Source organism: Podarcis raffonei, chromosome 5 (genome assembly GCF_027172205.1).
Source record: "Podarcis raffonei isolate rPodRaf1 chromosome 5, rPodRaf1.pri, whole genome shotgun sequence".
In the NCBI taxonomy this organism is placed as follows: domain Eukaryota; kingdom Metazoa; phylum Chordata; class Lepidosauria; order Squamata; family Lacertidae; genus Podarcis; species Podarcis raffonei.
This window is the reverse complement of record NC_070606.1, coordinates 11,170,486-11,186,830: the sequence shown is the minus strand read 5'-3', so window position 1 is coordinate 11,186,830 and position 16,345 is coordinate 11,170,486. Positions and strand designations below refer to the sequence as shown.

Here is a 16,345-nt window from a genome sequence, read left to right as displayed (position 1 = left end):
TGAGGGGCGGAGAAGCCCGGGCGGAAGGGAGCAGCCAGGGAGGCCCGGCTAAACAAGAGGCACTTCCGGGTGCTGCCATGGCGTCGCGAGGAGCCGCGGGGCCCTCGCTGCCGGCGCAGCCCGACCGAGCGGAGCCCTGCGGGGACTTCGGGCCGGGTGAGGAAGGGGTCGGGGTCCGGGGCAGGAGGGGATTTCGGCTCCTGAAAGGTTTTAGACGTAGTGAGCGGGGAAGGCTGGCTTGGACGAGGCGTCTCAAACCACCTGGATAAGAATACTGTATATTATTGTATCTTGTATATATAAGAATATATAAATATTCTTTTATATATATATAAATAATATGTGTGTGTGTGATGTATATATAAGTATATAGAATATATGTATTATAGAATATGTGTATTATCTTATGTGTCTCTCTGTGTGTGTGTGTGTGTGTGTGTGTGTATATATATATATATATATATATATATATATATATAGTGGTACCTCGGGTTAAGTACTTAATTCATTCCGGAGGTCTGTACTTAACCTGAAACTGTTCTTAACCTGAAGCACCACTTTAGCTCATGGGGCCTCCTGCTGCTGCCGCGCCGCCGGAGCACGATTTCTGTTCTCATCCTGAAGCAAAGTTCTTAACCTGAAGCACTATTTCTGGGTTAGCGGAGTATGTAACCTGAAGCGTATGTAACCTGAAGCGTATGTAACCGGAGGTACCACTGTATGTGTCTCTGTGTGTGTGTGTGTGTGTGTGTGTATATAAATATATATAAACACTCCGCCTTTTTTCCTGACAGGGTTCAAGGCAGCTTACAGGTTAAAAAACACACCAAGAATCACGAATGCAATACTACTAAGTGCAATACTGCTATAATAATTCTATCAATGTTTAATGATTTGTTAATGGTTGTTGCCCTCCGCCCCACCCCCAGGTTTTTTTTAGCTGTTCTTATTTTCAATCTGTAAGCCCAGGTTTTGAGGAAGATGCATCTTTGCATTGCTTAGCAAATTATTACTTGATGCTTAATTGTTTATTATAATACTCAGAAGTAAACCATTAATACATGGAGTCTTACACTTTTTCAGTTATTTCACTATGTGAAATAATGCTTGTTGGGTTTTGAAGGTTTTCCATCTTCTCCATAGTTAAATGAGGATTTCCTTTGATCTTATTTTTTGCTGGACTGTCAGAAGTGTAAAAGTTGTAGGAATCACAAAAGATATTGGCAACTGTTACTATTTTCTGTTACACCTTTAACTGTGTAGCTATGCTATTTATGTGTTTCTTAATTGTAGGACTAATAATTTATCAGGTATGTTTCCTTTCCCAACTGCAGAGCAATTAAGTGTTTTCAGTCGTTTCCTGGTTGCCTCAAGTCTTTTGTGAGCACATTGCTTTATGTAGTTGCTCCCAATTTTTGATTTTGCCTTATAAGCACTATAGTTCTCTTTAAAAAAAAACGAAAAAAGAAATGAGGACTTTTGAATAAATATACCTCCGTCTAACTGTTGCCTCATGAGCAGCACAACCTGATCTGCTGTTGAGCCATTATTTAATTGAAAATGCTTATCCTGTTCAACTGTGTTAAGAAATTTAATCGCCACAATATTTGAGATGGTTATCTAGATTCTGTCTCGACATTCAGTTTTGTATCAGTGATGTATTTCAAAACAATTGTTAGCTGTAAAATATATTATTTGGATAGTTTAGTCTAAATGTAAATGAAAAACTGTTAACTGTTTAGTTGTAGGGCCAGCATTGCCACCAGACTACTATAGTAGTTCTGAAATACATGGTTGTGACAAAAAATGCACTTCTCCTAATGCACCTGGAGGAACAGTTTGGGATTCTGAAGATGACAAAGATTCAAGTCCAACGCCCAGGTTAGTGCATTAGTGTGAACATAGGAAATTGCCTTGTATTGAACCATGGCCATTAAGAGCTGTAATTTCCCAGCATTTTGGGGCTCGAGTGAACATTAACACAATCATTTAACATATCGTAATCATTGGACAGACATACAACCATCATACAATCACGGCATTAGATCAGAGCTTTCCAAACTTTTTCATGTTTGTGACACGCTTTTCAAACATGCATCATTTCACAACACAGTAATTCGGTTTTACTAGCAAACCGGCCCCTTTCCAGTCCCAGGAGGAGCGAGGGGAGCGTTCGTGTAACACACCTACACATTGCAGCTGACACACTAACGTGTCGCAACACACAGTTTGGAAAGCTCTGTATTGGGTGGTAAGAGTATGTTGCGACTTCTTTTTTCAACTTCTGAACCTTTGACAGGCAAATCCTATGGAGGATTTACTTGTTTTGTTTAAAACTCTGCTTCTCAAAAAAAGTTACAGATTTCCTACAGCTTCTTCATGGTATGATAGTTAAATAAGGGAATCCTTGGGGCTGGTCACAATCTAAGGCATTAAGGCTACAATAAATCATAAAGTAAAACAATTCAGAATAAAACATTACTGAAGAAAGCCAAATATAAAGTATATATTCAAAGCAACATAATTAACAGGAAACTAAAATATCATCTTAAAGGTTTCAAAATAAAACATTACAAAGGAGGTCAACTACAGAATGCACATTTAACACAGCAAAGTAACAGAAAAAAGTTAACTTAAACATTTCAAAAAAAATTGCTAAAGGAAGTCAAGTATGAAATGCAAATTTAAAACAGCATAATTAGCAATATAATAATATTATTATTAATAAAAAATCGTAAACATATCTGATACTGTTGAGGACCAATCCTGCAAATGGTGGTTCATGGTGAGCAGCGGCTGTAGGAGCTCAGGCTTGATGACCAGGGTCTGCACTGACAGCCAAGGTGGTCTGGTCTTTTCAGCAGCCTCAGCTTTTGTAGTTGGAGTCAGTCAGGGCCCTGCCCTGTCCTGTCCTCCCAGGCCAGGTGGAAAAAGGCTTGCAAAGCATAGAGCAGGTCTCGCAGCCATGATGGTCTGTTACATAAATGATTTTATTTACTGTATTTTTCACTCTATAGGATGCACCTTGTTTTAGAGGGGGAGAACAAGGGGGAAAAAATTCTCCCCCTCTCTGCTCAATGCCCCTTCAGCGAAGCGGCAGGAGAAACAGAGCCCGCTTCGCTGAAGCGGCGCTGTGCATCTCTCCCTCTCTGCTGAAGCCAGGAGAGTCTTGCTCTCCCGGCTTTAGCAAAAGGAACCCGAAGCCTTTAGAGCACAGCGCAAGTTCCCACTGCGCTCCAAAGCCGCCTGAAGCCTTCAGAGCGCAGCGGGAACTCGCGCTGCACTCCAAAGGCTTTGGGTTCCTTTTGCTGAAGCCAGGAGAGTCTTGCTGTCCCAGCTTCAGCAAAAGGAACCCGAAGCCTTCGGAGCACAGCACGAGTTCCCACAGCGCTCCAAAGGCTTCAGGCGGCTATCCCTGAAGCCTGGAGAGCGAGAGGGGTCTGTGCGCACTGACCCCTCTCACTCTTCAGCGAAAGCAACGCGAAGCCTGCGGAGGGAGCGCTCCCTCTGCGCTTCGGAGGCTTCGCGTTGCTATCGCTGAAGCCAAGGAGCCTGCATTCGCTCCATAGGACGCACACACATTTCCCCTTAATTTTTGGAGGGGGAAAGTACGTCTTATAGAGCGAAAAATACGGTAGTATTAAAATTGAAAAAAGTTTTGTTTTATTAAGGCACAGAAAAATGAATATACTGATTGAAGCATATAAGTTTTAAAATTAATATAATAGGACATCATGGATATGCTCACCATTGGCAAATGAATTTTTTTAATCTGGTAAGAACCCCCACCGTCTAGAGAAGGTTAAAGAGAGTCTCAGAGAGGCATTGAAAGCAGTCAGATCTTGTTGCTTTCCCAGTCATTTCCAGACTCCCCTCAGCTAGGGAGGTGGCTGGCAATTTGTCTTTGCATTTATGCTGGACTGCCAAAGTTTGTTGAATTCATGCACACTGATGTAAAAGGTAAAGGACCCTGGATGATTAAGTCCAGTTAAAGGCGACTATGGGGTACAGCGCTCATCTCGCTTTAACGCGGAGGGAGCCAGCGTTTGTCCACAGACAGCTTCCAGGTCATGTGGCCAGCATGACTAAACTGCTTCTGGCGCAATGGGACACTGTGACGTAAACCAGAGCACATGGAAATGCCGTTTACCTTCCCGCCACAGCGGTACCTATTTATCTACTTGTACTAGTGTGCTTTCGAACTGCTAGGTTGGCAGGAGCTGGGACTGAGCAACAGGAGCTCACCCTGTTGCGCAGATTCAAACCACCGACCTTCCGATCAGCAAGCCCAAGAGGCTCAGTGGTTTAGACCACATATCTTTACACTGATGTATATAATAGTTGACTCTGCTGCTCAGTTGGGAGTATGGCTTACTATATAGGCGAGCCATTTGTATTATCAAAGTTGCTCTGAACTAATAGCTTTCCAGTGCTGTTACGATAGACATAGAGGACACATACAGGATATGAGATGCAGTTCTTGAAATAATTTCAGGCTTTTCTTTTCAAAGTGTAGGTAATTACTGTTCACATTTTAGTAATTAAGTGCTTTCATTATATTTGCAGAAAACACAGACGCTATCAGGAAGATGACGATGATGGATTCTTTGGACCTGCTCTTCCTCCTGGCTTTAAAAAACCAGATGAATCCCCAGAAAGGTAAATATCCCCCCAAGAATCCACAGTGCCTGAAAGACTGTTTGCTCTTCCTGCTCAGAATCAGACTTTAGTGAGTTAGCAGAACGCTTTATGACCTCTGTATTTCTGTATGTAAAAAAACAACAACACCCCAATCAGCAACTAAAGTGTTGAAAACAGACTTGAGGTTGGTTACTCCTGGAAATGACTTGTCAGGAAATAGACTTGCCATTGGAAAGGTCTTCAAAAGTAATCTCATCCAACTTGGTCATGCAGAAATGCATGGCTACATCTTCCCTGATAGGTGGCCATCCAGCCTCCTCTTTCAAACTTTCTGCAAAGAAGGGACCACCACCTTCTAAAGGAGTTTGTTCCATTGTTGAATATCTTGTGCTATCGGGAAGTTTTTCCTGTGGTTTACTTGAAATCCCACCCCCCTTTAACAATTTGAACCCATTGGTTTGAGTCCTGCTTTCTGGAACAACAGGGTACAAAATACTCTCAAGTTACTCTCATCATTATAGCGTTTCAAATATTTATAAATTGCTATCAGAATTGCAGAGAATAGTTGTGTCAAATGGATGGGAGGAATTTGGAATAGTAAAGGCTCTCAGTGAGTAGCACTTGTCGCCAAAAGCTCCTTGTTGATAACTCCGAAATCAGAAGAGAAAATGTTTTTAGGACCATTATTAAGTGTACTTTGTACATTGTAGCAGCTTTCATTATTTCTCTGCTTTGGAATATGACTTTAAATTAAAATGTAAAATGATTTTTTTCCTCTTCACGAGGCCTGTTATAGGTCCTGCCTTACCACCTGGCTTTAAGAAACCATCAGAAGCTGCTGAAGAAAACATATATTATGCAACCCAGGTGTGTAGAAACAATAATCTTGAAACAACAGATTGCACACACAGACACACACATGCATATACGTACACACTCAAAACCTAACCCACATTTATTCATCTGACAAGGTTACATATATGTTAACTCTGTAACACTTTGATTTGCAAATGCCTTGCTTGTTGAGTAAAGATATATACACAAAATTTGAAACACAAAGGAGCAGGTAAAATAGAAGTTTCACAAGTTTTAAGATGCCACAGGTTCTTCTTTCTCTTAAATGTAAAATTTCCTAGAAACGAAAATATCTGGCAGATGAAAATATATAGTAAGAAAGATAGTTGTCTCTAGTTCCATTCACATTATATCCACATTATATTATATTATAAAGAAGAAAATGGATGTGGTAAAACAAAATTTGAGGCAGCTATGGACACCTTTGACTTTGGTGTTCTGAAATGAAATTATCACTCACATCTGATTCCTAGAGGCTGAGTGCCAAGTGTGAAACTACAGTGTACCAGTACAGGTTAAGAGATGCTAACAGCTGTTGATTATTTTACTGATTGGGCAAATTGATGGCCAAAGAAAGTTGTGTTCCTGTGTTGGCAATTGGCAAACAGATCAGTTACAGTAATGGGCATTTGCATACCTGTGGAACTCTTGCTTCTCCCCACCCACAACTGTGGAAACAAATTTGTCTCCCAGTCAAGGAGAATACAGTGGTACCTCTGGTTACGAACTTAATTCATTCCGGAGGTCTGTTCTTAACCTAAAGGTACCACGTTCTTAACCTGAAACCGTTCTTGGGTACCACTTTAGCTAATGGGGCCTCCCGCTGCCACCGCCACGTGATTTCTGTTCTCATTCTGAGGTAAAGTTCTTAACCCGCGGTACTACTGGGTTAGCGGAATCTGTAACCTGAAGTGTTTGTAACCCAATGTTCTTGTAACCCGAGGTACCACTGTAATCGGTGTACTCCCAAGGTTTGCTCCTTGTCTGTTGTGCTTTAAGAACCTGTACTCTATGCAGTATGAATATCCTGGATCAGGCCAGTGGTCCATCTGGTCCAGCATCCTGTTCTTACATTGACTAACCAGCAACTGCACTCTGCCCACCTGAGATTCCAGCAACTGGTATTCAGAGGCACACTGTCTCTGTCCACAAGTTCTAGTCTTTTGAGAGAGGGAGAAAAACTTGTCTCTATCTACTTTCTCCATGATGTGCATGGTATAATAATAATAATAATAATAATAATAATAATAATAATAATAATATTATTTATACCCCGCCCATCTGGCTGGGTTTCCCCAGCCACTCTGGGCAGCTTCTAACAAAACACTAAAATACAATAGCCTATTAAACATTAAAAGCTTCCCTAAACAGGGCTGCCTTTAGATGTCTTCTAAAAGTTTGGTAGTTATTGTTCTCTTTGACATATGGTGGGAGGGCGTTCCACAGGGCGGGCTCCACTACCGAGAAGGCCCTCTGCCTGGTTCCCTGTAACTTGGCTTCTCGCAGGGAGGGAACCACCAGAAGGCCCTCAGAGCTGGACCTCAGTGTCCGGGCAGAACGATGGAGGTGGAGACGCTCCTTCAGGTATACTGGACCAAGGCCGTTTAGGGCTTTAAAGGTCAGCACCAACACTTTGAATTATGCTTGGAAACGTACTTCTGTCATGTCTCCGTTTCTCTAAACTCAGAAGTCCAGACCTCTGCAACCTTTCCTCGTAGGCGAGTTGTTCAATCTGCTTGATCAGTTTGGTTTCCAAACTTTTCCAACTTCTTCTTTGGTGATCACTCATAGCCGAGTAAGATTGTCTTCCATAAACACGGTTTTAACAATGAGTCTGTAAGTGACTGTGGAGGCCAATTCTGGATCCACACGTCCTTCCACAGTGGGGACATTGGTTTCCGGGCAGGAGTTGATCACGGTGTGGATTTGCCAAACCTGCCTTCCTCTTAGCACGTTTCTCCCTTGCATCCTGAGTTTGAGTGTCTTCAAAACCCATGACACCTTTGGTAAAGGCTGTTTTCCAACTGGAGGGCTCACAGGCCAGTGTTTCCCAGTTGTCGGTGTTTATACTACATTTTTTTAGATTTGCCTTGAGACAGTCTTTAAACCTCTTTTGTTGACCACCAGCATTACACTTTCCATTTTTAAGTTCGGAATAGAGTAGTTGCTTTGGAAGACGATCATCAGGCATCCGCACAACATGACCAGTCCAGCGAAGTTGATGTTGAAGAATCATTGCTTCAACAGTGGTGATCTTTGCTTCTTCCAGTACACTGATATTAGTTCGCCTGTCTTCCCAAGTGATGTGTAAAAATTTTCAGAGACACCGTTGATGGAATCTTTCGAGGAGTTGGAGATGGTGTTTATAAGTAGTTCATGTTTCACAAGCATATAGTAAGGTTGGTAGTACAATAGCTTTGTAAACAAGCATTTTGGTTTCCCTGCGAATGTCCCGGTCCTCAAACACTCTGCACTTCAATCAGGAGAAAGCCGCATTCGCAGAGCTCAGGCTATGCTGGATTTCAGCATCAGTATTGGCCCTTGTGGAAAGATAACTGCCTAGGTAGGAGAAGTGATTGACATTTTCCAACATTACACCACTGAGTTGGATTTGTGGCGCAGCAGAGGGGTTATTTTGTACTTGTTGGTGCAGCACTTTGGTTTTTGGATGTTGAGTGATAGGCCATGCTTTTCGTAAGCTTCTTCAAAGATGTTTAGGATGGTTTGGAGGTCATCCTCTGAGCGTGCGCACACTTTGTTGTCATCAGCATACTGAAGCTCTATGACGGAAGTTACGGTAACCTTACTCCTTTCCAACTATATAATACCCTACAGCGAAGCCTCCAGAGCTAGTTATTCCTTTCCCTAACTTACTTTGCAGCACAGACTGCAATAGAGCACTGCTCCCCCCTGAGCACAGCTCATGACTGGTCTGTGCTTTTCCTTCCCACCCAAGCAAAGGATTGTGGAACAGCCAGTGCTTCTACAAGGGAAACATGCCAGAAATAGTAACTAAGGCCTAGGTCTTGCAAGCAAGGGTCTGGACTGTACCTGGGTGGCCTATAGTCTGAGCAAATAAGTAAATTATTTCATTTTAAAAACAGCCACAAAACTAGGAAGTTACGGAGGTTTCTGGTGTGAGCTACTTCTTGATACTGTAGTTTTCTATGTGGATGGGCTGCTTGCCTTCAGTCACACAAGCCCACACCTGCAGCCCAGGTTGGTACAACCTAGACAATTATTGAGCAGGTCATTTAAAGTTTGTCAGAACTATTCCAAAGTTGGAATTAATGTAGAAAGAATGGAAGTTGAATATTTAAGGTGCAGTAATTCAAGGGTATAAATACTGTTATCATGGAAGTTAATTTGGGATCTATCTTGAAATCTATTATCGTTGTGGCGAAGCCGGGATGCCCAGGAGAGCCTCTCACACCTCCTTCCTTGCCTAACTGCAACACAACATCCCTGCAGTGTTGCCAGTTGAGTCTTACTCTCTTGTAATTGCTGCTGCCTGACACACACCTTTTGGGTCATCTACAGCCCCTGTAATAAGAGGGAAAACAAGATGCACCAAAGCAAGTAATTTTTAAAAGGCTCTGAGCCAGTGCACGTAGCACTTCTCAGTTCAACCTACACACAAAATCTTGGGGGAAACAGGGCTAGCTTCCAGCTGCCTTATCCCACCTCAAGAAAAAAGCAACTTGTTCATGTTTATGGCAGACCCCCCTAAACTTCCTAAAGCTCAGGAACTCTGAGACCAACACACCCTGTGTTACCCAGAGTGCAAAGGAAGCCTACGCTCCCCAAATCCCTCCCAGATCTCAGAAGAACATGTCAATCTCTTACCACTCAGAACCTAAACTTTCAGTAGCAAGATCTCCAAGAACTGTCTAGGCACACGGAAATTCTGGAATCCCAAGGTTGGCAAGTAAGCGCGCACACACCCGTGGTCAAATTATGAAACCATATTAGAAATAAAAGTTAGGGGGAAAGCAGGCAAAAGGTTAAAACAAAATACAAAATAAGCCAGAGCACTGTGGCTCTAAAACTGGCTAATCTTCACCTTTCCACTACAATATAATACTTCTTTTTTCCAAATGCTTTTTATTGAGATTTAAGAACACCTAACACCGACCAACAAAAACATCAAATCTTATTACATATTACATATATCCTACTTTATGCTCCATAGAGCCGTTGACTTCCGTCCTTCCCTTCCGCAAGTTTTCTTATTCCAATCTATAATTCACAGTTTCATTGGTTAAAAATTACTCCGTGACATAAAATTTAATTCAATCCTGCCAACGTTTTCCTATTTCTACAGTTCTTACTTATATAAACCATAAATTTACTCCATTCTTTTTGGTACTTCGTCTCCTCCCGATTGCGAATTCTGTGTGTCAATTTTCTGTGTGTCAATATAATACTTCTAGTCTATGAGTAGGCAGTGAGGATATTCAGCTTCCCAGTGGTATCTAAGACCCAAACTGGATTCTGATGCAAAAGCAACTTAGCTATTTAAAGCCTCTCCCCTGTCTTTTGAGGGAGCGACCCCACACACTTTATGACCGATGAGGAGCTATGGTGGCATAGGTAGACATCTTAAGCACCCTTCTTTCATTGAAGAAACCTAGAGGAAGATACGTCACAGCATGACTTAGAGGAATGGTGGGGGCAAGGGATTCTCGCTTCACACTCACAACCTTGGTTGTCAGAACACTACATCCAGGCAGAGCGATATCAGCCTGGAGAAGAACCGTGTTTGTTTGTTTGGGGTTTTGCTATGGATAGTTGTACTTCAAGAAAGATCTGTGGAGTTTGTAAACTTGGATAACTTTTAAAGAGTGTGTGTGGCATTCTGTTTGGTAGGTTTTATTTGCATAGAGCCTAGGACTTGCCAATCAGAAGGTTGGCGGTTCGAATCCCCGCAATGGGGTGAGCTCCCATTGCTCAGGTCCCTGCTCCTGCCAACCTAGCAGTTTGAAAGCACATCAAAGTGCAAGTAGATAAATAGGTACCACTCTGGCAGGAAGGTCAACGGTGTTTCCGTGCGCTGCTCTGGTTCGCCAGAAGCGGCTTAGTCATGCTGGCCACATGACCCGGAAGCTGAACGCCGGCTCCCTTGGCCAATAAAGCGAGATGAGCGCCGCAACCCCAGAGTCGGCCACGACTGGACCTAATGGTCAGGGGTCCCTTTACCTTTTTCTTTCTTTCTTTCTTTCTTTCTTTCTTTCTTTCTTTCTTATACCTCACCCGTCTGGCCGGGCCTCCCCTGCCACTCTGGGCAGCTTCCAACAGAATATTAAAAACACAATAAAACATCACACATAAAACACTTCCCTAAACAGGGCTGCCTTCAGATATCTTCTAAAAGTCAGATAGTTGTTTATTTCCTTGACATCTGACGGGAGGGCATTCCACAGGGTGGGTGCCACCACCGAGAAGGCCCTTTGCCTGGTTCCCTGTAACCTCACTTCTCGGAGTGAGGGAAGCTCCAGAAGGCCCTTGGCGCTGGACTTCAGTGTATAATACAATACTTAAATTTACCCCTCTACAACATCTTCAAAGTAATACACAGTGAAATAATGAAATAGAATGTTTAAGAAAATAAATATCAAGATTCAAACACCCTGGTCCAATAGGATTGGTGTTTCTGCTGAGTAGTGCTCTGTGACCCTGGAGGGTAGCAACAAGGAAGTGTATCTTTAAGCTGCACTTGCAGGATGCTCTGTGTAACTAATGGTACCTGTGGAAAAACCATTGCAATGCTTTGAGACAAGGATTTTGCTCCTGCCCAGTGGGTCACTAAGCCCTAGTGGTGTACTTGTGTAGTTCAAAGAGCCTTATCACTGAGAGATGCTGGAGGACTTAGTCCTGCCATATAGTGCCTGGTTTCTGGTAGGCTGGATTTATGGTCATCACTCAAAGGAAGCCTGCTGCTTTACCAAGTTATTTCTAAGTTCTTGGCCTTCAATTTCCGTAGGCCAGTCATGTCCAAAGTCCGTTTCAGGGGCCTAATCCGTCCCGCCGGTCAGTTTAATCTGGCCCCCATGGCAGTATATGTCCCAGGGTAAAATCCTAATAAAGTGGTACCTTGGGTTACAGACGCTTCAGGTTATAGACGCTTCAGGTTACAGACTCCGCTAACCCAGAAATAGTACCTCAGGTTAAGAACTTTGCTTCAGGATGGGTACAGAAATTGCATGGCAGCAGCGGGAGGCCCCATTAGCTAAAGTGGTACCTCAGGTTAAGAACAGTTTCAGGTTAAGAATGGACCTCCAGAACAAATTAAGTTCTTAACCCGAGGTACCACTGTAAATGCTCAGCAACTTCAACCCTAAAAAATACTCCACAACTTTGGTGTAAAATTGTAAAAAAAGCTCAACAACCTCCGTCAGCCCTCACACATGTTCACTTCTTCAAATCTCGCCCTCTTTGAAAAAAGTTTGGGCACCCCTGCTGTAGACCCAGGGATGACTGGGGAGTCAGGAGAAGCATGGCTTCAAATGTTTAAAGATAAAGTTTCTGTTCCTTACGATTGCAGAAAGGAAACTATGTCTTCTCCACAATTCAAAGCAGATATTGTGTTTTCCACTGCAGCTGCCTAAAATTCCCTCATACCTTGTAAACAGGTTTGTCTACTGGTATGTTCTTTATTCCTTTCACTTGTGCAACACTTTCCATTAAAATAATAATAACGAAGAAGATTTGGCTAAAATCCATACTTTTGGTTTTTAAACAAATACGCAAATTGAGCTACTTAGAGTAATTCATCATTTTGCCACATCTTGGTTTCTGGTAAAGAAAGTTACATTGGCCTTAGGAGAAATACATGTTAAGTGAGCGATGTAAGGAATGTATTAAGTAGACGAACAAGATACAAAATAAGTATGTTTATTTTGAGAAATACAGGGTTGATGGAATTTATTTGTATTTCATGTTGTAATAAAGACTACAGATAGCAGCGAAGAGGAGGAAGACATGATTGGCCCAATGCCTGCCAAAGGACCAGTAGAATCCAACACAGCTAGAGAGATTGAATGTCGAGCTCAGAGAATGAAAGATAAACTTCTCGGCAAAGATGTGAGTTTAATTCCTGATTGTTGTATTTTTAAGCCTTGTCACCTTTAGGCGTGCTTCTAATTTTGTTGGTCAACTGTTTAAAGGATGGACCCAAACAAGCTAAAAGAGAATCTTGGATGACGGATCTACCACCAGAACTCAAAAGCTTTGGACTCGGTCCACGGACATTCAAAAGAAGAGCTGATGACAAATCAGGAGATAGATCCATTTGGACTGATACCCCAGCCGACAGAGAAAAGAAAGCCCAGGTAAGCCTTCGTTTGCCCACATTTCCTCCTATATACACACCACTCTGATGTACCCATGGGACTCTTTGCTTGTGTGAGGGCATCTTTAGTCACAAAGAGACAGCTGCACAGTTGGAGGAGCTGCATGTGCTTATTGCTTTGGAACCATTCTGCTTTGTAAAGCAGAACATTTAATTAGGCTCAGGGCCTAGGATGCTGGTCTTGCCAGCATTGCCGAGGTGGCAGCTGCTATTAGCAGTACAGCTTCAGTACAGGGGGAAAGCCAAGCAAGGGGATTTTGAGGGACAGGGAAGGTAGGGCTGGGTTGGAGTAGAAGGATTTTGTCTTGCTTTTAGACACATCCAGTTTTGCCCCTGCGAAAGGCTGAGCTGGATGAATCCCTAGCCGGAATTAAGATTGCCGGAAGAAATATCAACAACCTCAGATATGCAGATGACACAACCTTGATGGCAGAAAGTGAGGAGGAATTAAGGAACCTTTTATTGAGGGTGAAAGAGGAGAGCACAAAATATGGTCTGAAGCTCAACATCAAAAAACGAAGATCATGGCCACTGGTCCCATCACCTCCTGGCAAATAGAAGGGGAAGAAATGGAGATGTTGGGAAAGGTGGGAGGGCACAAGGAGAAGGGGACGACAGAGGACGAGATGGTTGGACAGTGTTCTCGAAGCTACCAGCATGAGTTTGACCAAGCTGCGGGAGGCAGTGGAAGACAGAAGTGCCTGGTGTGCTCTGGTCCAGGGGGTCACGAAGAGTCGGACACGACTAAACGACTAAACAACAACATGTTTTGCCCCGCTTGCCTTACCCACGGTACCACGGTAGCTGTTGTGAAATAAGTCCTCAGCTTGGGTCGCATTTGCTACGAGATGGAACTGTAACATGGCTGCTCTCACAGAACATGCCCCCAAGAGTCCTGTGCTTTGTTCTCAGTGCTGTGTGGGGAGTCCAATGTGGTGTGTCCACTCTGCTTCTTTGCCAGCCTGACCAGATGTAAACAAAGTTGGTCTGGAAGCGGCACGGAACACTAGCAGCCGGGTGTCTTGACATTGCCACACTCCTAGCTGTTCTTTAAGCTGCAGAGGCTGGAGGGAAGGAGGAGGGACAGAGGCTAAACAAGAGTCATTTGTCTGGGCTAAATAAGCCAAGTGGTGAGCCCAGAAACCCAGCAGCCTTTCCAGGATTGCAGAAGGAGCGGGGAGGATTGATGGACTAGGGAGAATTGCAGTGTGAGCATTTGCACTCTAGATGACACTCCAGTATAGCATTACGTGAAAGGGTGTGGGGTAAACAAGCGTGACAGAAAAAGCAACATCAGAGATAAGAAAAATGCCATCGGCCCTATGATGAGCAAGGCTTCTTGCCTCCTGAAGTATGAACAGAAAATGGAACCTTGGCGCCCCCTTATTCTGAAACGAGAGCTGGGGCTTGCAGCATTCTGAGAGTTTTAAATGGGAGAAGTATCCCAACCTGTTAATCTAGATTGGGTGCTCTGTACTTATACAGTGAACATGCCTGAAAAGCACGGCTGGTAATTTCCTTGCTTTAAGAAGCAGATTTGTGCTCCAGACAGATCGATTTAAGTATAGATAGCCTTTGGTGCCTGCTAACCAGTTGTTTCTTTGTCAGGAAGCGCCAGATGCGAAAAAGTCCATCAGTAAGGATGATGCAGAAGTTCTCCTGTCCGAGAAAGATAAAAGACTGGTTGAGCAGTTGTCTTCATACAATGTATGTATCGTTTCACATTTCCCCTCTTTCTTTCTTTTCTTTAGTGATGTTTCTTTCAATGGGAATATATCTAATACAACTTTGATTATGAGGTGGCATAGAAATGCCATTTATAAATAGGTAGAGAAGGACGCTTAATGATCCTTTTATCCCTTAGAGGTTTGTTAGAAATCCTTATCAAACAGCTTGTAGAAATACAACTTCTTTAAAGGGCGAGCTTGAAATTGGAGAAACGGCAAAGGAAGGATTAACCTGGCGTTCATTTGGATTCTTGGTACTTATTTCCTTTGGTTCTACTTTTAAAAATTTATAAGTGCAGTGGTGTCCTATACATGTCTACTCAGAAGTAAGCCTAAGTTCACAGGGACATCCTCCTAGGTGAGCGAGTGTAGGATTGCAGCCCTTTGTTAAAAGGTCTCCATTTTTATCTCTACTTTTCTTCAGCCTGAATAATTATAGTTTCCAGTTGAGTTGTTTTTTCTTCTTCTTATCAAGGACGCTCAGAGATCTGAATCTCTCATGGATTTGCATCAGAAAAAACTGAAGAGCAAAGCTTCCGAGGAGAAGAAGCCGCAGGAGAGGCGACCATTTGACCGGGACCAAGATCTCCAGGTCCATCGCTTTGATGAAGCACAAAAAAGAGCTCTCCTAAAGAAATCTAGAGACTTGGGCACTAGGTTTTCCCATGGCAAATGCAATATGTTTCTGTAATGTAAGCAGGCAATGATAGTGAAGTATAGTTGTGTGCTATTTAAAAACATCATGTAGTAGTACTATATAATAAAACATCTTTTTTGTATATACAATAAATGTATAAAAAGCTTTTTAAAAATAGGTCAGAGTTTTATAGGTTGTTCAGGACCCCTTGGGTTTTTTTCAAAACGTTATTGAAATTAATAGGCCTATTATGATCAATCAGGTTTTAAATAGTCATATGCACTCTCCTATATGGATTTCGAGGAAAGTAATTGGCTCAGATTCCTCATTTGTTTATGGAGCCATTCAGGTTTAATTAACAGAAATATGTCATATTTCAGAATTTGAAGTTTGGGCCTGATAATGAGAAATGGAAATGGGCAGATAATGTGAATATTGCCATAATTACTTACGTGTATATTTGACAGGAGGGTAAGTAAAGCATTCTGTCTTTCTGTACCCAAAAATGTCTCGGCCTATTGTATTTTATAGAATCTTCCATTCTTGGATGGAGGTAAGCAACTGTGGATAACGGGAACAAATTTGTTAATTAGACTGGAATTTAGTAGAAAAGGTATTACCAGGGCATTATGCTTCTAATAGATGGGTGAAAAAGATGTTTAGCTTTTCCTATAATTGCAGTGCACTTTTCAAACTTCTTCTCTCTGGATTAAATACAGTGGTACCACGGGTTAAGAACTTAATTTGTTTTGGAGGTCCGTTCTTAACCAGAAACTGTTCTTAATCTGAAGCAGCACTTTAGCTAATGGGGCCTCCTGCTGCTGCCGCCGCGCTGCCGGAACACAATTTCTGTTCTCATCCTGAAGCAAAGTTCTTAACCCGAGGTACTATTTCTGGGTTAGCGAAGTCTGTAAGCTGAAGCGCCTGTAATTTGAAACATATGTAACCCAGGCACCACTTTATTGGGTAAAGGGAGCCCTGACCATTAGGTCTAGTCGTGGCCGACTCTGGGGTTGCGGCGCTCATCTCGCTTTATTGGCCAAGGGAGCCGACGTTTGTCTGCAGACAGTTTTTCCGGGTCATGTGGCCAGAATGACTAAGCTGCTTCTGGTGAACCAGAGCAGCGCACAGAAA

At 42.8% G+C, this 16,345-nt stretch overlaps 1 protein-coding gene across 2 annotated transcripts; it reads left to right on the top strand.

Annotated features, from left to right (window-relative positions):
* Positions 1-17: 17 nt before the first annotated feature.
* On the top strand, positions 18-15,717 carry GPALPP1 (GPALPP motifs containing 1). 2 transcript variants are annotated; one of them, XM_053387794.1, is made up of 8 exons: positions 27-156; positions 1,743-1,881; positions 4,567-4,659; positions 5,427-5,508; positions 12,448-12,579; positions 12,663-12,827; positions 14,456-14,554; positions 15,050-15,717. In XM_053387794.1, exons 1-8 carry the CDS (start codon positions 78-80, stop codon positions 15,263-15,265), a joined length of 1,005 nt encoding a protein of 334 aa, XP_053243769.1. In that variant the 5' UTR covers positions 27-77; the 3' UTR covers positions 15,266-15,717. The 2 variants fall into 2 exon arrangements, with proteins under 2 accessions (XP_053243770.1, XP_053243769.1); XM_053387795.1 differs by lacking the exons at positions 14,456-14,554; positions 15,050-15,717 and adding an exon at positions 13,163-13,494 and having other exon boundaries at positions 18-156.
* Positions 15,718-16,345: the final 628 nt, after the last annotated feature.